Source organism: Armigeres subalbatus, chromosome 1 (assembly GCF_024139115.2).
Source record: "Armigeres subalbatus isolate Guangzhou_Male chromosome 1, GZ_Asu_2, whole genome shotgun sequence".
Taxonomy (NCBI): Eukaryota; Metazoa; Arthropoda; class Insecta; order Diptera; family Culicidae; genus Armigeres; species Armigeres subalbatus.
The window spans coordinates 214,285,490-214,307,523 of record NC_085139.1 but is presented as its reverse complement, the minus strand read 5'-3'; the positions used below and the strand labels follow the sequence as shown (position 1 = coordinate 214,307,523).

The 22,034-nt window shown below is 43.4% G+C and overlaps 1 protein-coding gene across 3 annotated transcripts in view; it reads right to left on the bottom strand.

Moving 5' to 3' along the window:
* Nucleotides 1-22,034, bottom strand: part of LOC134205756 (cadherin-86C) — a 768,251-nt gene that overhangs the window by 64,524 nt on the left and 681,693 nt on the right. For all 3 annotated transcript variants that reach the window (XM_062681320.1, XM_062681322.1, XM_062681321.1), the window contains exons 5-6: nucleotides 10,659-10,742; nucleotides 10,460-10,585 (exon numbers count right to left, since the gene is read on the bottom strand). In XM_062681320.1, the coding sequence (XP_062537304.1) occupies nucleotides 10,460-10,585; nucleotides 10,659-10,742 (210 nt within the window). The remainder of the gene's footprint in view (nucleotides 1-10,459; nucleotides 10,586-10,658; nucleotides 10,743-22,034) is intronic.

The following is a 22,034-nucleotide window of genomic DNA, read 5'->3' as shown; positions in this document are numbered from 1 at the left end:
CTATCTTCGATATTTTCACGTCTGTTCCTCTCTTACTAATTTAATAATAAGATGATATCGATTGTGCATCACAAAAAACCTTGGCTCCGTATACATGCCTGAGCCTACCAAATAAACGAACTTGGAAAAAAAAATCATGTCTGATGGGAGGTATAAAAATATGATATGAGTTTATCACCAAGTTATCAAGTTGGATTTCGCGTACAAAACAAATAATTTTTGTAAGAAGAAAAATTACACTGTTTGCGAACCGGAAATGAAACAATATTTTTTGTCCCGGGTATCCCGGGATTTTCGGGATTTCAAAAATAATATCCCGGGAATCGGGAAATCCCGAATTTTCCTAAATCCTGATTTTTGTCCCAGGATGTCCTGGATGGAAACTCTAGTAGGAGCGCACCACACAATAGCCTTTTCACTATCGAACACAATCCGCGATGAGACACAGCACACACGTCTGGCTCGTTTGAACTATCGGCACGGAATGAACGAAAATAACTTGACATACAATTTGTTTCACAGTGATTGTATGATAATCGCCAGAAAACCAATCGCTAGAATGACAATCGCCAGAAAACGATTTGTCAGAATGTACTATTTTTCAGAACTTTAAATTTCCTTTTATTCGTGGTAAAATATGAAATAGCAAGTGATGAGCAGATGATAGAATAAATACTTACTGATACCTGCTTATTATGAGCATGATTGTACGAGCGTGAATCGGGTCATCATTGTATAACATTTCATCAAAAATCATCTCGCCGATTTCAATTTCTCGGTTGAATACATATTTCCAGGCATAATATTTGGCAGCATGTAATTTTGAGCGGTATGACATTTGGCAAAATTATTTTTGATGGAATGTATCATTTTGCGAAATACCGTTAGGCAGAATCTTCCATTTTCTCATGTAATAAGTCATCATTCCTGGCAATCTGAAATGAAACCTTCAACCCCTGAAGGTTGATCAAAATCTCGTTCCTAAAACCTCAGTTCGATAGTAGAAGAATTATTTTCAATGTTACAGTTAGAAGGAATATCTGAAGTCTTCAGCTTACTTCTATTTTTACCGCGCTTTGGCAGGACGGTCTTGAAACCTTGTTTCTTTGAAGGATGTGGAGAATTCAGAGACTCCCCTTCTTCTTGTTTTGGCTAATGTTCATCACTGAGCGTGGAGAAGTGACCTTCTAAGAGAGTTTTTCCCAGGACGGTGTCCTTGCAGGATTACCTCCGCTTGTCGGAATCTTACTTCCGCAAATGGGTCCAACCTACCGGCGGAAAAATTACCCTCAATACCATCAATAAGGAGTGGCAAGAAGGAACGCTTCCGACCGAATGGAAGTCCAGCTTCGTCGTACCCATCCCGAGGTCGACGTCGATAACTACAGGCCCATCGTCCACACCAGCGTCGTTTCCAAACTGATGGAGAGTATGGCCAACCGAAGGCTCATCAAATTCCTGGAAAATGGTGGCCACCTGGACAACAGGCAGTATGCGTTCCGGTTAGGCAGAGGAGCCAACACCTATGCAGCCGCGCGTGGTCAAATATAGGACGACGCACGAAGAATAGGGCAGCACATCGTAGTTGCTGCTCTAGACCTCTCGTAGGCGTACAACCGTACATGAACACCCGATGTACTAAAAAAACTGAATTCGTGGGGGATCACCGGTAATATGCTACAGTTTTTCAAGAATTTTCTTATCAGACCGAACCTTCAGGGTCCTGGTAGGAAACCAAACATCAAGATCAATGAAGGAAGAAATCGGGATCCCCCAGGGCTCCGTCATCGCCGTTACCCTCTTCCTCATTGCGATGGAAGGAGTTTTCGACCGGCTACCAAAAGGGATATATATCCTAATATACGCCGACGACGTCCTGCTGCTCGCAACGGGAAGACACCCCATGGCCGCACGACGAAAACTACAAGTGGCCCCCAACCCAACCCATATCCATCGATAAAGTCTTCATCCCCACTAAAATCCTCGGCGTCACAGTGGACAGGAACCTCACCCGCGGTGATTGTGCATCCACAATCAACATCATCAAAAGCATATCAAATAGAAGATCCAGAAGCGACCACCCAGCGCGACTCCGAGTTGCAAACGCAATCATCAGCAGCCGACGCCTTTATGGTATCCAGCTGTGCAGCCTCAAGGTTGGCAACCTCATCGCCCTACTTGGACCAACCTACAATAGAACCATCCGGATAGTCTCCGGTCTACTCCCGTAGACCCCTTTTCGGTTCCAAGCCACCGCCGCCCTCTGCAGCAGAGCTATTGGTTACTCCGAACGCACGAAAGCCAGCCAAAACCCCGAACACCTCAACGACAACGCCAATAAGGCCTTCCACAACCTATGTGGAAATCACATCCCCAAGATTGCTGGCCTCCGATGTCTTGGCCCGAGAAACTGGTAAACCACACCTCCTAAAGTAGACCTCAAGCTAAAAGGTCACCTGAAAAGAAACCCGAACCCAACTGAAGCCCAGGAAAGCTTCAAGAACCACATCCTTATCCGAAACATGACATCCGGTTCATGGATGGTTCCAAGGCCGCCGGCAAAGCAAAGACATTGAAATCTATTCCTCTACAATCGACGAATCCCATCGTCTGTCGGACCGTTGCACAGTTTTTTTTTTCAACCGAAGCAGCCGCCATCTTCAGGGCCATGGCCATATCCAACACCCTGACAATCCTCATCGTATCGGACTCGGCTAGGGCCTTAACGGCCCTGGTGTCACCAGCTAACAGGCACCCATGGATTCAAGCAATCGAGTCCGTAGCCAACAGCAACATCACGCTCCTCTAGGTACCTGGCCATGCAGGAATACCAGGCAACGAATACGCAGATGCACTAGCCAATCCCGGCATGAACGACGGTTTTCTGAGCAGAGAACTCCTGACAACGTACGCCAAACTATGGATAAAGGCAGATATCGCCACAGCATGGACAAACCATTGGCGACGGCAGAGAAATTCCTGTCGAATGCAGAAGAACTCTACCCTACTGTCTCAGGTAAGTCGTACTCTCCAGGCTACATCAACATCACCCATAACCTCGGGGCACCCGCTTTCACAACAGGTGCAAGGAGTGTGATTGCAGCCTAACAATCAACCATATCCTCAGCACATGTCCAATTGTCCACACTACCACACAGCCCGCATTAACAACAACATCTCAAAAGCTTATTAGGCCTTACAAAAAAAAATCCGTTGGACGAGAGGAACATCATAAACTTCTTCAAGGACGGTCACCTCTACAGTAAAGTATAAAGAAAACTAAACAGCCACCGGAACCCCAGCAGACCCTACAACGAAACGGAGCTGGAAGTCGCACCAATTATAATGGAACATCAGACCCCTTTTTATTTATTGAACCAGAGCATAAAAACCCCTTCGAAACCCTTCTGGTACGAAAATTACAAAGTTTTATAGTATAGAATTGCTGCGGCACCCCTCCGGTTCAGTTCAGTTATCATTATAAGGTCCTTTCAAACAAATTTACTGAATGTGTGCTTTATGTTTATTAATAATATCCTCAAGACGACGCCGGAGCTAGAACACGGTGCTAGCACATCGACTGCCATGTGCATGTTATGGTTAACGTTAGGGTCTTCACACAAGAGTGCGATGGTTTGCAGACTCGTGCTTCAACATACGCCCCAATCGTATAACCCAACGGGTTAAGATCCGGACTGCTAGAGGGCCACAAATCTTTCGACCAAAATATCATGTTGTTCTTCAGCCATTGTTTGGTTGATTGAACCTGTGACATGGCGCTCCATCATGCTGTAGGACAACGTTTTGATCCTCGGAGAATTCGGCCTTCCCCCAGGGAAGCACTTGGTCCTTCAAAATACCGATAAACAATTCGATATTGATTTTAACCCCAATATCAATGAAAACAGGCGGCAGATTCAAATCGTTGGACGCCCCCAAGCCAAACATCATGACACCAGCCGGATTGTTTTGGAATTTCACTTTCTCCAGAACATCCGCAACTTTCTTCGGTGAGATTAATCGGTCAGTGCGGCCGTTGGCGTTAGCATCGATGCTGAAAAGCTTTCACGTCGAAAACCAGGATTATAATGTTTTTACTTCTTCAACAAAGAAAGCAATTTTTTTGAACAAGTCACTCGTAGTTCCTATACCCGGTCTGTAATCAAGTGGCGTTTCACTCAAGCTTTGGAAGGTACATGCAAGTCTTCTTTGATGGTTTTCGCATGGATTTCTCAGAAATTTTGACTACCTTGGCAAGTTTTCTGGTTATACGCACCAGGTTGCAATCTTTCCACTAGCCAATTTGATCACGTTTGGCATACGTGCAAAGCTCGGGCGTCCACTTCCCGGCTTCCGTTGCTTAGACCCATCATGCAAAGACATTTTAAGGCGATAAACTGTGGCCAAAAGCCATCCTACCACCATAGTAATCTCATTCGGCGTCTTCTGGGCGAGCAACAAACTAGTAATCAATTCTTTTGGGTACATTTTTACAAATTTGCAATACAACAATTACAATCTCTCGGTGTGGAATTTGAAAGTAAACATAAACAAATAAATTTTCAACAGAAATTAGTTAATAGCTACTCGAATTAATCCAATATTCAAGTTTAAACATTTTCGCATTATTTTCTGCCCCATCCCGTACAGCAAATTATCGCAGTTTCTGCTTTTATGGAAATATCCGAGAATCTAACGCTGATCACAAAAATAGCATCATATTCTCGGAAATATCAGAGCATGCAAGGCAAATAATTCTTGTCATATTGTCTTCGGATTTTTTGTGTGTGTCTTTATTAAGGAGACTTTCAGCCTTCAGACTTGACGATTCGATGCTAACAAGATTTATGAGATTGTTTGCAATACTTTTCCAACGTTGTCGAAAGGATGCGCGAGGATGGATAGGATAGACGACGATGGTCGAGAATAAATAAATAGCATCAAAGATTTTAGGTAATGTCAGCCAGTTTAGCCCAGCACGCTATCTGTTTTAATCTTTGACATCCCCGAAAATCTTCTCGCATCTTTTTCATCTTCGCTTACCCCGCAGTCATCACCGCACATCATCCATCATTTTGTTGACATCAATGATCAACACCAATTGACAAGGCTTGCAACATCAAAGAACATTGTGGCCAAATTTTATAAAATTTGATCAACAAAAACCCCCCTGACAATAATAGAACAAAACTTGCCAAAGCCATCATTTCCCCTAAGTATTTATTAAACTCAATACTTCTGAATACTGAACTATTTTTATGTGATTCTCGCTTTTTTTTCTATTGCAGAATTGTACGACCTCCCAGTCAAGATTCCCATAGTGCCAGTGGAATAATTCTGGTCATCGCTGGTGGATTCCTGTGGGCATCGCTGGCATTGCAGGTGGAATCTTGTAAGCATCGTTGGCTGATTACTGTGGGCAACTCTGACGGATTCCTGTGGGCATCGTTGGTGGATTCTTCTGGACATCGCTGGTGGATTCTTGTGAGCATCGTTGGCGGGTTACTGTGAGCAATACTGATGGAATCATGTGGGCATCGTTGGTGGAATCCTGTGGGCATCGCTGACGGATTCTTGTGGACATCGCTGGCATTGCGAGCGGATTCCTGTGGTCATTGCTGGTGGACTCCTGTTGGCTTTGCTGGCGGATTCCTGTGAGCATCGCTGGAGGATTCTTGTGCTCATCGCTGGTGAATTCTTGTTGGCATTGCTGGCGGATTCTTGTGAGCATCGTTGTTGGATTATTATGGGCAACTCTGACGGATTCCTCAGGGCATCACTGGAGGCTTCCTATGGGCATCGCTGGTGGATCCTTGTGGGCATCGCGAGCGGACTCCTGTTGACATTGCTGGCGGATTGCTGTGAACAACTCTGACGGATTCTTGTGAGCATCGCTGGTGAATTCCTGTGGACATCGCTGGGAAACTCCTATTGGCATCGCTGGCGGATTCTTGTGGGCATCGCGGGCGATTCCTGTGGGCATCACTGACGTACTCCTGTTGGCATCACTGCTGGATTCTTATAAGCATTTTTGTGGACATCGCTGGCGAATTCATGTGAGCATCGTTTGCGGATTCCTGTGGGTACGCTGGATGCCTGTGGGCATCGTTGGTGGGTTCCTGTGGCAATTCTTGTAGAACTGGAGGATTCATGTGTGCATCGCTGGCGGACTCCTGTTGGCATCGCTGGTGGATTCCTGTGGACATTGCTGGCGATTTGTTATGAGCATCATTTGCGGATTCTTTTGAATAACTCTGATGGATTGCTGTGGACATCGCTGTTGGATTCCTAAGGGGCATCGCTGATGGATTCCTGTGGGCGTCGCTTGCGGACTCCTGTCGGCATTTCTAACGTATTCTCATGGGCATCGCGGACGAATTTCTGTGGACGTCGTTGATGGATTTCTGTGGACTTCATCGCTGGCATGGATGGGCAGCGCGGGCGATTATTGTAGACATCACTGGTGGACTCCTGTTGAGATCGCTGGCTTATTCTTGTGGGCATCGTTGACGGATTCCTAGAAATCCCTTAAGAAATCCCGAAAAAATCCCTCCAGGATTCCCCATGGAATTCCTCAGGTGTGCCTCGTAATGCTGCTTCCACCTTTCGATTTGCGGATTCTTTTGAACAACTCTGACGAATTGCTGTGGACATCGCTGTTGGATTTCTATGGGCATCGCTGATGGATTCCTATGGGCGTCGCTTGCGGACTCCTGTCGGCATTGCTAGCGTGTTCTCTTGGGCATCGTGGACGGGTTCCTAGAAATCCCTTAAGAATTCCCGAAAGAATCCCTACAGGTTTTAGGAATCCCTCCAGGATTCCCCATGGAATCCCTCAGGTGTTCCTCGTAATGCTGCTTCCATTTTTCGATTACCACACGTTCGTCCGTTAAGATACTCCCATCCTTATCCCTTAGTTTTAAAAATATCTAAGAAGCATATTTCCCTAGGAAATTCTTGCTGAAAACCTCCGGAAATTTTGGAAATTTTCTTTTGGAATTTTGGAGTGATTCCTCAGGGATTTCTTTGGGGACGCTGAAGGGATTCCTACGGGAATCTTAGAGCAATTTCTTCGAGAAACCTGGAGAGATTTTTCCGGGGATCCTGTAGGGCCTCCTTTAGGAATCATGTAGGGATTCTTCTGGAGTTCTGAATAGATTCATCAAGAGTTGGGAATCTTGGAAGAATTCCTTTGGGAATCCCGGAGGATTTCCTTCGGGAATCCTGGAGGGATTATCTCGGAAATCCTGGAAGGATTCATTCGGTAATACTGAACAGATTTCTTCGGGAATCCTGCGGGGATTCCTTCGGAAATCCTGGGGGAATTCTTCAGGTCTCCTGGGGCGATTTCTTTGGGAATCCTGGGGGGATTCCTTCGGGAATCCTGGGGGATTCCTTCGGGAGTCCTGAGAGGATTCCTTCGGGAATCCTGCGCGGATTCTTTCGGGAATCCTGCGCGGATTCCTTCGGGAATCCCGCGCGGATTCTTTCGGGAATCATGCGGTGGTTCTTTCGGGAATCCTGTGGGGATTCCTTCGGGAATCCTGGGAGGATTCCTTCGGGAATCCTGGGGGGATTCCTTCGGGAATCCTGGGGGGATTCCTTCGGGAATCCTGAGGGGATTGCCCGTGGTCGTACTGGTGGTACGCGGTTGCGCCGGACTGGAGATCGATGAATTATCTGCCGATGTGATTGGTTTGGTTATGCTCGACGGAGGCCTCTGGTTTTGTGCGGCTAATCTGGCCGTGTTCTCTTTCATGGTGGCTGAGTCTATGGTGTTCTGTCGTTTGAAATAACTGCTAACTGACGTCCGTTACGAGGTGCCACTGCTGATGTTGGCCCCCGAGCTGTGATTATTACTGCTGGCGGAGTTGTTAACCGCCGTGGCACCGGGCCCACTGGCTGCCGATGGACCAACCGCTGACGAGGTGGTACCGGCGGCGTCGCGGCTGCGGCCACTGCTGCTGTCGGTCCGACACGTAAAGTTTCACCGCCACTGGGAATTTTGTGCTCCATGCCGATATTCTTCGATGCACACCTCGGTGCCTGGAACCCTCATTGACGGCGATAATTTTTAGTGACAGAGACGATCCGGGCCGGGAGCCGTCGGACTCGGGGTCCGTGCTCTTTCTTCCGAGTAGCAGATAAATGGCGAAAACATCATCATACCGGGTGAATGTCAATGATTCTTCTTAGGTTCAACACGACAACGCTCACGACACGCAAACACTTTGTTTTTCGTTAAATAAAAAAAATCAACCGAAAAAGTTGTTGCTGTGTGGCACGCGAGGGAATAAAATATCAAACTGTCATGACAAAAGATATTTTAGTTACCAGATAAAGACTGTCGCTTCGGTTCCCTTTGTTCTGCTGTCCGAAACATGTGTGGTACCCAACTGTCAAATCGTATGTATTTTTCCTTCATTGACATTTAGATCCCCTATCCTCGCCAGCAAAAGATGTTCCGGACAGCGACAATGTTTATCTTGTAACTAAAATATCTTTTGTCATGACTCATGACAGATGATGTCATGATGCAATGGTTCATGCGGAGATGAGTGCGGGGTTGGGGATGTCAAAGATTCAAACAGTTAGCTGACGATTAGGTGACGATTATTGAAGATAGTGTTGAAATCTCCATAAATCTGGATGTGTCGCAACCCTCGGGTATATTGTTAGGCGTTGCTCGAATATTGATTTCCTGTTCAGGATGCTTTCGTAGTGGGAACTCATTTATCGAAGTCATAGTGACCTCACAATCGAATGCTGAGCTCATCCATCGACAATATCAAAGCTGCAGTGACCAGCCACCAGGATCAAAACCTCTTACATTGACCCTATGGGGTGCTCAGAACCCATGGTTGAATCATTTTGAAAGCGTATGAGCACGATAAAGATTGAAGCGTTTTATCCATAGCAACGACAATTGGAACTAAATCGTTGTAACTGACTTGAATGATATCTTTCGCAGCTGTCATGCTGCGTTATGAATAAATCATAACAGTTATAAATGCATACCCAACCAGCAACCACCATGCAAAAAAAAATTTGTTGGACCTCACATGCTGCACAGTAAACATTCCACGGCGAATACCTTTCCTGATATTTCCATATGGATCCCCATGTAGCTAAACTGCGATCAAGTCCCGGTATGGCAAATCACCCGCTTCTAAATCCATTTCAATGCGAATTAAATTCGAATAGATCAACTTTTTTCTTACTCGACCATAAACATGAAGAGCCAACAAGCCGCCCGCCATAGGCGACGATGGTGGTGACGGCGGCTCTATTACTTTGATTTGTTTTTGACCGCGGATTTCACGAGATTTCTGCGCGATCATATTGATCTGATCCGCTGCTCGGTCACCCGGTTTCGCCCGTTGTTGATCGGTTGGTGGCAATCGATCCAGTTTATGATTAATAACATGTATCATTTGGAGAATTGCCGTCCATTTAAGTCGCCAATCCGTATGATACTTTGGGGCGACATCGACGGACGTCATTTGCGTGTCCAATTCAAACATAACCCGACACATGCAGGGATCTGTCAAAGCAAATCATAGCTGGGTCAGGCTAATACAGATCATGATATTCGCGATTTGTGTGCTTTTGTTTTTTCTTTGTTTGTAGGTCAAGCTAGTGGCAAGTCATTTGTCATTAGGCATGTGGTATGACCACATGGGGCTGGACCCCTCCATGGCATTATATACGGATCTATTCACGTTGCTAAACAGAAGATTGTTCTGCGAAGATAGTGGCGTATACCGACGGTAAATATTTACCTTTCGTACCAGACTGCGCGGAACGGCAGGCCAAAACAAACGACAGCTCGCGTCAATCTGAGCCGAATGGGCGGCGAATCCCCATCGGACTCGGAATAGGTGCGATAGCTCTAATTGGAGCGCATTAACAACTCGCATGAATGAGCAAACGAAATGAAATAAAAAATGCGATTTGAACGTGACGCATCCAGCGTGAGCTGTGCGCCTGGTAGTACCAAAATAAAAACCACGCTGAAACCGAAAGCGAAAGTGATTCGTTTCGTAGTCGTCGACGGTTGTTTTGGTTCGAGTTCCGTTTTCGGCTAACGTCCGTCAGCACGCGGCAGCCGCAACAGCAGCAGTCATAAAAGTTCACGTTCGTTGACCTACATTGCGGTGGAAGTTGGTTGGTGCTGGTGCTAGTGGCTTTGATTATAAGAACTAACATGTGTTTGCGTTGCTGGTGGCATTTATATTTCATTTGAACAATGAAAGTAAAAGGGTTGATGGATTGGAGTAACGAATTAAATAATTATCGCTTTGGTGTGATAGGAAAATCTACCAAGGTGACTGACCCGCCACGAGTCCATAAACGTCAATCGGTGGGTAAGTGTTTTGATTACCGAGAAACGAAGTCCCAATGTTTTAGACCTGGCGACAAGCATTGGATATTTAAATATTATTTGTTGGAGACTTACATTTGCCAGAACGGTGAGATGGTACATGGCCTGCTTTTCGAAGTCCAGCGGTCCCAAAAGGAAGATGGTTCCTTCGGTCATCTCTGGCGAAATGATCTTCTGCCGGATGGCGAACAGTGGAGAACCCTATGAGCGGAGGAATGAATTTGACAAATCAGCACTGTTGAAAAACATTGAAAACAGACGTAAATCAACTTACCCATAGTTCCAGATAGACCGGTTTGGCCAGAAGTGGGTTCTTGTTTGCCAGTACGTAGTCTAGTTCGGTTCCCTTTTTGGCGTCCTGCAAGAAGTAGAAGGAAGTACACACAACCATTAGATTAACCGCTGAAAGGGTAATTATTTCTTCGTTGCTGGTCTGGAGGTTCACATATCTAATTACGTTACTAATTGCAATTGCGTTCTTTGCGGTCGTCGTGGTTGCCCGAGCGCGATTGCGTTCCACTTGCAAATCAATCGGAACGGATTCGATTTTCAATCGATAGACCGTCGACGGATGGTGATAAATGGGCACCACGTGGGACAAACAACCCATTCATATGTCGAGCCACGCCAAACAGGCGACAGGATTTATAACCTACCGGAGCAACATTGTATGCACGACCGAGAACTGGAGCTTAACTTCGATTTTGCGAATCCCGGAAAGGTTAATCACGCGAAAGGTTTTGCAGAGCTTTTAAGGAGGAACCATTAGTTAAATGCATCTTCCCGGTGACACAAACTGAAGGCAGTGTCGGCGAAAATGCTCAATGGTCATGATAGATGCGGCGACGGCCGGTAAAATATGCTTGCACCCAGCCGGACAGGAGTTATATATTCTGTAAACATCACCGTTGGGCTGTCACGCGCCAACAGCCAACGCCGCCCGGTCGGAGAATTCCACTCACGAGGGGACGTCACCGGAGGGCGGCTCTATGATGTGGTGGGCTCTTCTAATGGCTATAAGCTGCGGGTTCCTTGTAAGGAAGTCCAGGAAATCAAACGAGTATTACGTAAAACACCGCATCATCAATTTGCAGACTGCCACCGAAAGAAGATAGCACACGACGGATGGGGTGAGCTTGTGCTGTGGCTTTTGGCTCGTTCTGATGGAGTTCTTTCACCGACCACAAGGGACCGTGTGGCGGGATGGAGATTGCTTCCCACAACAAGTTTCAACTATGGCTGTGTTAAACATGAGGTGGTTAGTACAGGATGTGGCACACATCAGATGCTTGTTGCTCATAAATTAATATTTTATTTTCATAATGTTTTTTGGAGTTTCAAATAAAACGTGCACTTCGTTTGAAATAAGACATTTTCAACTATGGCGTTTTTAAGTTAGGGCGCAAGCACATTGGACGGCGTCCGGTGAATCGGAACAATCTTTTCTGAATATTCACAAAAAGTATTTTAGAATGTCCACCCCAAAATCTTAAGAATTACTAATTTTGTTTTCGCAATTCCTTGAAAAAATCATCCGGATTTCCTTTGAAAAATCTTCCGAATATCCATGGGAAATTCTTCCACATTTTCTAGAAAAATTCTTCTGCATTTCCTTGGGAAACTCTTCCGCATTGCCTTCGGAAATTCATTCAAATTTCCTTGAATTTTTTTTTCCTTGAAAAATTCCTTGAATAATTCTTCCGAATTTCCTTTAAAAATCCTTCCGAATATCCTTGGGAAATTCTTTTGCATTTCTGTGGGAAATTTCTCCGCATTTCCTTGGGAAATTCTTCCGCATTTCGATAGAAAATTCATCCAAATTTCCTTGGGAAAATAATCCTAATCTCCTTGAGAAATTCGTCTGAATTGGGAAATTCATCCGAATTTCCTTCCGGCATTCATCCGAATTTCCTTGGGAAATTCATCCGAATTTCCTTGGGAAATTCGTCCGAATTTCTTTGCGAAATTCATCCAAATTCATCCGAATTTCCGTGGGAAATTCATCCGAATTTCCACGGGAATTTCATCCGTATTTCCGTGAGAAAAATTCATCCGAATTTCCGTGGGAAATTCATCCGAATTTCCTTCCGAAATTCATCAGAATTTCCTTGGGAAATTCATCCGAATTTCCGTGGGAAATTCATCCGAATTTCCGTGGGAAATTCATCCGAATTACCGTGGGAAATGCATCCGAATTACCGTGGGAAATTCATCGGAATTTCCATGGGAAATTCATCCGAATTTCCGTGGGAAATTCATTCGAATTTCCTTGGGAAATTCATTCGAATTTCCTTGGGAAATTCATCCGTACTTCCTTGGCAATTTCATCCGAATTACCGTGGGAAATTCATCCCAATTTCCGTGGGAAATTCATCCGAATTTCCGTGGGAAATTCATTCGAATTACCGTGGGAAATTCATCCGAATTTCCGTGAGAAGTTCATCCGAATTTCCGTGAGAAGTTCATCCGAATTTCCGTGGGAAATTCATCCGAATTTCCGTGGGAAATTCATCCGAATTTCCGTGGGAAATTCATCCGAACTTCCGTGGGAAATTCATCCGAATTTCCGTGGGAAATTCATCCGAATTTCCGTGGGAAATTCATCCGAATTTCCGTGGGAAATTCATCCGAATTTCCGTGGGAAATTCATCCGAATTTTCGTGCAAATTCATACGAATTTCCGTGGGAAATTCTTCCGATTTCCGTGGAAATTCTTCCGAATTTCCGTGGGAAATTCTTCCGAATTTCCGTGGTAAATTCTTCCAAATTTCCGTGGGAAATTCTTCCGAATTCCTGTGAAATTCATCCGAATTCAGTGGGAAATTCATCCAATTTCCGTGGGAAATTCATCCGAATTTCCGTGGGAAATTCATCCGAATTTCAGTGGAAATTCATCCAATTCCGTGAAATTCATCCGAATTTCCGTGGGAAATTCATCCGAATTACCGTGGGAAATTCATCCGAATTTCCGTGGGAAATTCATCCGAATTTCCGTGGGAAATTCATCCGAATTTCAGTGGGAAATTCATCCGAATTTCCGTGGGAAATTCATCCGAATTTCCATGGGAAATTCATCCGAATTTCCTTGGGAAATTCATCCGAATTTCCTTGGGAAATTCATCCGAATTTCCTTGGGAAATTCATCCGAATTTCCATGGGAAATTCATCCGAATTTCCGTGGGAAATTCATCCGAATTTCCGTGGGAAATTCATCCGAATTTCCGTGGGAAATTCATCCGAATTTCCGTGGGAAATTCATCCGAATTTCTGTGGGAAATTCATCCGAATTTCCGTGGGAAATTCATCCGACAAATTCATCCAAATTTCCGTGTGAAAATCATCGGAACTCCCGTGGGAAATTCATCCGAATTTTCTTGGGAAATTCATCCGAATTTTCGTGGGAAATTCATCCGAATTTGCGTGGGAAATTCATCCAAATTTGCGTGGGAAATTCATCCAAATTTGCGAGGGAAATTCATCCGAATTTGCGTGGGGAATTCATCCGAATTTCCAAGGGAAATTCATCCGAATTTCCAACGGAAATTTATCCGAATTTCCGTGGGAAATTCATCCGAATTTCCGTGGGAAATTCATCCGAATTTCCGTGGGAAATTCATCCGAATTTCCGTGGGAAATTCATCCAAATTTCCGTGGGAAATTCATCCGAATTTCCGTGGGAAATTCATCCGAATTTGCGTGGGGAATTCATCCGAATTTGCGTGGGGAATTCATCCTAATTTCCAAGGGAAATTCATCCGAATTTCCACGGGAAATTCATCCGAATTTCCGTGGGAAATTCATCCGAATTTCCGTGGGAAATTCATCCGAATTTCCGTGGGAAATTCATCCGAATTTCCAAGGGAAATTCATCCGAATTTCCAAGGGAAATTCATCCGAATTTCCTTGGGAAATTCATCCGAATTTCCTTGGGAAGTTCATCCGAATTTCCTTGGGAAATTCATCCGAATTTCCTTGGGAGATTCATCCCAATTTCCTTGGGAAATTCATCCGAATTTCCTTGGGAAATTCATCCCAATTTCCTTGGGAAATTCTTCCGAATTTGCTGGGGAAATTCATCCGAATGTCCTGGGGAAATTCATCCGAATTTCCTGGGGAAATTCATCCGAACCTCCTGGGGAAATTCATCCGAATATCCTGGGCAAGATGAATACACCACTAGGTGTTCCAATCTGCCAAATTCACGATTCAGCAATCTTGGATTTTAGTATGGGAGAGCCAGCCGGTTTGTTTATGTTTTGCACCGAAAATGAATTTTTCACCTCCGCCTTCTTCTCGTCCATAAATTGGTCAGATTGAAACACCTAGCTGTGTATTCATCTTGATCCTGGGGAAACTCATCCGAATTTCCTCGGGAAATTCATCCGAATTTTCTTGGGAAATTCATCCGAATTTCCTCGGGAAATTCATCTGAATTTCCGTGGGAAATTCATCCGAATTTCCGTGGGAAATTCATCCGAATTTCGTTGGGAAATTCATCCGAATTTCCTCGGGAAATTCATCCGAACTTCCTCGGGAAATTAATTCGAACTTCCTCGGGAAATTCATCCTAATTTCCTCGGGAAATTCATCCGAATTTCCTCGGGAAATTCATTCGAATTTCCTCGGGAAATTCATCCGAATCTCCTCGGGAAATTCATCCGAATTTCCTCGGGAAATTCATCCGAGTTTCCTTGGGAAATTATTGCGATATCTCTTGGGAAATTCTTTCGAAATTTCTTGGGATTTTTTTTTTCAAATCCATGGGAAATTCTTCCGAACTTCTTTATTTTCCGAATTTCCTTGGAAAATTCTTGCAAAATTTCATTGTCCTTCCACACCACCTGCTGTCCGAGTCTTCTGAATTTCCTTGGAAAGTTCTTTCCAATTTCCTTGGGAAATTCTTCCTAATTTCGTTGGGAAATACTTTTGAACTTTCTTGGAAAATTTTTTCGAATTCCCTCAGGATAGTGATTCAAACTGCATCGAATTTATTTTTTTTTAACTTTCAAGAGAATTTCTTCCAAATTAACTCTTCTTCTAAATTGCCATGGAAAAGTCTTTTCAATTTTTATTGAGAATTCTTTCAGATTTACAAAACAAAAAACTTGTTCCAATCTTCAAAGGAAATTATGTAGTGTTTGGCGGTTCACAATTAAGTTATAATGTTGAATTATCTGATTAAATTATTTGATATCGTTGAGGCTAGCGTTCTTATTGATGATGATACTTAACCGGTTGTATGCTTACTCATTTCTTGTTCAATAAGCTCTTGCTTTATAAGACGAAACTCTCCGCATATCTACCAATCGTTTACAACAAAAAGAACGGAACGAGAAAAATGAGATTGTTGACACTTTGTTGAACATGTTACAATAAAATAGCTAGAGGTTATAGTCCCATATCGGATCGAACTGCTTCCATCCCTCTCTTTTTCTACCATACGTATACCAATGCCGAATGATTAGCCACGGTACTTCTGCGAAGTGCGACCATCGGCTGAAGATCATCGCTAATGGATGGTCGCGTCGCATCATTCGCTCCAGTCTTTCTGCGCACATTGTGTAACAGCGCACCAACCGACGCCCCGTAAATGGGTGACCATGCCAAGACCGGACCTACTTCCAACCACTAGGGTTATGATCGATTCCGCTGGTTCAGTGCAGCAATGCATCAATGTCCGTCCTTTTTCTCCTTCTGCCCCACCACACCCCCATCATTCCGACGATCAAGATCTTAAAAGGCCTGCGAAAATCCCATGATCGCTATCGCAAACTCACTGCCTGCCCTTCTCGGCCCACGGTACTTGATCCTCTGCGTCGCATCGCCGGCCGCCACCAAATGCCACGATCCAGAAAGAAGGTAACGGTAATGCTAGGGCCCTTGCTCGCGCCCTTCCTGATGCTTTTATAACATGAGTCGAATCGCCAATGTGTACATATCTCACGGACAATTGCAAATAAATAATAATTATAATGAATAGAACAAAGCCCATCATCGTCGCCCGGAGCGAGTCGCGCGAGTTCGCGCTCTCGCAGCCAACCACCACCAATGGAAAATATGATCTGGCTGGCTGCATTCCCTTCCCGTTTCGCACCGACATCCTTTCGCCGTGCCCTATGGATGATAAATAGTTGTGGGCCCTTCCTTGGGCGAATCAGCTACGGCCGGCGCGAGCAAACCCAAAGAACGCGGAAGATGTTCTTGCGAAAATTCATGAGACACGCGAACACTCTCCGCAGCTGCTAACCCATTTTCCCGGGACCGTCACCGTGGCCTACTGCTGCTGCCTTGCCTTGTGATATGCAGCGCAGTGGACCAAAAATGGGCCGCCGTCGGTGACTTTGTCCCCCGCCAGTCAGCAGTGTGGTTGTTCTGTCCGTTCTGTCGCTGATGGTAAAGTAGTGCCACATGGGCTATTTCGCCATTTAGGGCCTTTTTAGAAAGGTTATGTCAAAGCTGGAGAATCGGGTCTCGGGAGGCGAGTTAGTGAACGTGATGATCAATTCTGTGCCAAGATGGTTGGGTCCCTCTTTTAGGCTAGGAAAGGAATTGCTGTCCAAGGAATATAACCGGCGGTTATGTTTGTTACGACACTTGGAAGAATTATTGTTAGTTTCAAAACAAATGAAAGCGCGATTGATGATGGACTTTCGTTTCCTATAGGCGTTTGATTATAATGGAGATGGGGATGTTATGCTTAAAACCCCATCTTTTAATGAACAATTTTCCATTTTTTTTTCAAAGTTAGGATATATCATTTAATGCTTTAAAAATATGGCACTTGCGATTCGGTATCTTGAGACAGTATGGTACATCTTTATCGAAGCCATGAGATAGGGTGATGAAATAGCTTAGAATTAAAAGTCACCTAAAAACGATTTGGAAAGCCAGACAATCGATCATTCCGTTCTAAAAACGTATTATTGTCAACGCTCTGGGCGATTCAATGTTGAAAAATCATCAAGACTGCTTCTCGCATTACGCAGGTGTGAGCCTCGCCACACCGGAGTACCCTACTGATCACTGCCACGGAAGTCGTCTGAGGCGGTTATCACTACCTCAGAACAGTAACAACTCTAATAAACTAATACGCAATTGTGAGATTCCAATATAATGATTGTATTAAAATTTTCCGAATTTGTATATGCCGAAATCGTTTACAGACAGATCTTGCTAGGCTTTAATGCAGAACTGTGTTACGATCTGCCATCCGCTGATTGGGTGAAAATATTTCGTCGTGAAACTTGAATGAGTAAAAATGACTCTTTTTTGGGCCTCTTCCTTTACTTGCTAAGTGACATTGGATGCAGTTTATTCATCAAATAATTTGTTTGGTTTGTAGATAACAGGAACTAAAGTGTGCGTGCCCCAACGCGGGAATTCCTCCCTACGGATGAAGCATTTCCGGCATTCGTCAAACCGCCGGAAGAGGACGGATTCGTCACCACATTGGTCCGAGGAAGCCAAGGGGACTTCTACGTGCACGACGCAGTCAACACAAAATCGTATATGATGCAACATAAGATGCTAAACTGGAGGCGATATACGTACATATTGTATGGAGAAGTACCTAAATCGCCTCCACTTTAACATATTATACGGCATCATATACGATCTTGTGTTGCCTGGGGAGACACTTAGCCTGCCAACCAGTAACCGCCAGTGATCTCCTTTGTGGAGTGACGCTTAAGCCACGTGCTTTTTTATACGGATCACTCCATGCCGGCCACGAGCGGATTCGAAATGTGTATTTTTCACTACACGTCATGCATTATTTGGGAATATGTTTTGTAATTTGGAGAAAATTTATTTAACTTTCTTTTTTATATAATGGCGGTTCAAACAAAGATCGATTTTTTTTGTTAAATATCTTGGTTGTACATATGGACAGCACATGTTTCGAAATGGACAAATTGATATGAAATTTACGAAAAAGAATCCACGTGTCTTGAAGGGACTCGAACCCTCAACCTCCTACTCTCTAGATAGGCGTGATAACCCCTAAACAAATAATTGTAATCAAGTGTCGGTCTTCCACCGTCATTAGTCGTCTGAGTACACACGACCGCATGCGTAGGGCAATCACACTTATCAAATGCTTTAGCCAAGCAAGCGTTTGGCACAGCAGAGTGTGATTGATTGGCACTCTATACAAATCCGCCCAGCCCGTTGTTAGGGGCATAGAGTGCGATCCTCTCGTTTAATAAACAATGTGCACTCGCTTGACTGTGGATATATAACAGTAAAGCACATGTGAGATTGGACAAATCGAGCATCCGAAAGATATTCAATTTGCAAAAAAGAGCTAACCGCGGTGGAGGTTGGTACTCGGATTCTGATGGTTTTTCCGCAAACGTGACCTTTAAGTGGTCTTGTTGTGTAGGGGTTATCACGCCTATCTAGAGAGTAGGAGGTTGAGGGTTCAAGTCCCTCCAAGACACGTGGATTCTTTTTCGCAAATTCCATATCAATTTGTTCATTTCAAAACATGTGCTGTGCATGTGCGCAGCCAAGATATTTAACAAAGATATGGTTTTCGTACGGCCGAGTTGCTGAATAATATGCAATTAATTTAAGATCGATTTTTTTTTTCAATACTGCGCATTTCATATAACTAAAGGCAGCAAGACCAAAGTCAGAATCTTGTTAAAAAATGCACTCCGTTGAAATTTAACGCTATCCATGCGAATACATTTTTGCAGCGTCTTCCTTCGAAGAGCGCTTGTGATTTTGCTACCGACGGCAATTTTCTGCCGTTACCATGCGATTATGTTTTTAAAAATATTTATCTTGGCTAAACCTTCTCTTGCATAGAATGATGGTTCTGAAATAATCGATTTGTTTTCAATAATGGGCCTCTCCAATTATAAACAGCGATAAATCCGAAATCATTATCTAGAGATTAGACACTTGACTGTTACTGACGCCAACGCCAGCGATAATATGATACGCCATATATGCGAATAAATTTGTGCAGCATCTCCCTCCTGACATCGAACGAACGTGAGGCGGAGCCAGCAAGTAGACGACAATCTCACCGGCCGCCGGTTTTTTTTTTGCGAGCAACGCGGCTGAACGACTGGATTGGAACAATGCACCGAACAACAAAACATCATGAAACCGAAACCTGGCGGCGAAAAGGCAGCGACGATGGCTGCTACTACGGGCAGTTGCAGAAAGGCTCAGAAAACATCGTCATTGGTGGCAAGAAACCGAAGCGGAAACCACGGAGGAAGGAAAGCCATGCCATCTACATTTTCAAGGTATTCCCGATCAGGAATGCATAACAAAATTATAACTCAATTCTATCAATTGTTGTTATTTAAAACAACGTGTGTTATAATTAGATAATTCGATAAAAATGTGTCTTCAGCCAGTTTTATTTCATATCAAAATTATAACAACATTAGTTATGAATATATTCACAAAATAATTGCCTACATTTTTTGTAGGCTTTGGAAACAAAAACTAGGAGGTAATCACCTTCAGTATAACTTGAACCCGCTCGATATTAATACATAGCTGGAACAAAGTTAATTGCCTACATTATGGATGGAAATCCGGCGTGGTAGCGTACCAGATTTCTATCCGTGATGTAGGCAATTACCTTGAAAGTAGATTTTTGTACAGAAAAATCATATCAACGTTTGTTATAATGTTGATATGAAGGTATCAACCTCTGTTTTAATTATGTTACGGCTAGAGGTATTTTTGATATAATTTTTGTTATTTTAACAACTAACCAGCAAAATTTATAACACATTTTGTTACAATATTTTTCTGAAATAAATAACTCCCCTTGTTATAATTTTGTTATGCATTCTTGATCGGGTTAAAGCAGGTCCACTAGACATTGACGTCTCGTCAATGCAATGCGTGTACCGAGCACGCAGAAAATCAAAATTTTTAAAGAAAATTCCGCTTCATTATTACTGACTCCAACGTCAGCCATTAGATGATTAACCGTTGAAACGCAATAGACACCATCCATGCGAAAATATATTGGAAGCGTCTCCCTCTGACGAGTGCTGCTGCTATTAGCGATGGCCACTCGTATTTCTGCTGGGACTGCTGCTGGATAAGAGCCCAGCTCATAAGTTACATGATTTTGATGTCTGTGCTTGAGATTGAGATGCAAGTACGGGATTAAATTGTTTACCGATTTTTAACAGTGCTTGGCGAAATTGAATTTTTCAATAAATTGGCGCCTTTAATCCATTGCACGCGCAACTGCATTGATCGATTTCTCTTCATCGATATTTTCTTTTTATCAATGCTGCAAATTTCATCAGTCATCGGATGTTTTTGCTTGTAAATAGGGGGGCAACAATAACATTTCAAGAAGATTTCTTGAATTTTCTAAACACTCAGATCCGTGGAATGTTTTTGAATTCTTTTACCTCTAAGAAACCAAAAAACGTTTTATAATATGACGTAATTTGCTCCCTTGAGTCGATATCAAGTAATAGAGCTTTAGCTTATGAAGAATTGACTGTAAATGTTTCGTAAATAAACGACCAATAGACAATATGAGATTTTTTAGGAGAATTTGAAATTTTTGGCGAGTTTTTCAATTGTTTGTACTTACTACTTATGTCATCAAGTTTTGTCAATAAATTTTCTACGTTGTTTTTAAAGTTTAGATACAAAACTTTATTTTATCGAATAATGAAAAAACAAATAGGGAACAGACAGCTTTGGCAGGTTTTGTTCTATTATTGACAGGGGGGTTTTCGTCGACCGAATTTTATGAAATTTGGCCACAATATTCTTTGATATGCAAAGAATGCTTAGGCCAAATTTGAGCAAAATCAGTCATAAAAAAGCCCCCTGACAATAATAGAGCAAAACCTGCCAAAGCCGTCATCCCCCTAATTTGAAGTGTTATGACACTATTTAAAAGTTTTATTCATTTTTTTTTTGTTTTTTCAAATATTCACTTAGTTTTTGATAATGAAAATAATAAATTGGTGTATTGAAAAAAGAAACCAACGCGATTTTTTTCAAATTTCTAGCCAAATTATTGACGGCATTTTTAACCTTCCAACAAAAATTTTGAAAATGGGAGGGGAAGGGTTATTTGGCCGAAACCCATTCGGTCGAAAGGGGCCGTACACTAATAACGTAAGATTTTTTTTCTGGATTTTTCAAAACCCCCTCCCCCCATGTAAGATTTTTCCCATACAAATATTTTTTTATTTGTATGGAACGTAAGAAAATGGCAGACCCCCCTATCCCCAGAAGTGCTTACGTAATTAGTGTACTACCCAATTACAAAAGCAATTTGGCCGAATGCCACTAAGCCGAACAAACCATTAGACCGAAACCCATCTGGCCGAAAGTCATTTGGCCGAACTGGTCATCCAGCCGAATAAGTCATTTGGCCGAATAGGACATGTGGCCGAAAGTCATTTGGCCGAACGGGTCATTTAGCCGAATAGGTCATCTGGCCGAATAGAACATTTGGCCGAATACGACATTTGGCCGATTAAGACATTTGGCCGAATAGGACATTTGGTCGACATTTGGCCGAATAAGACTTCTGGTCGAATAGGACATTTGGCCGAATAGGACATTAGACCGAATATGTCATTTCACCGAATAGGTCATTTGACCGAATGGGACATTTGGTCGAATAGAACATTTGGCC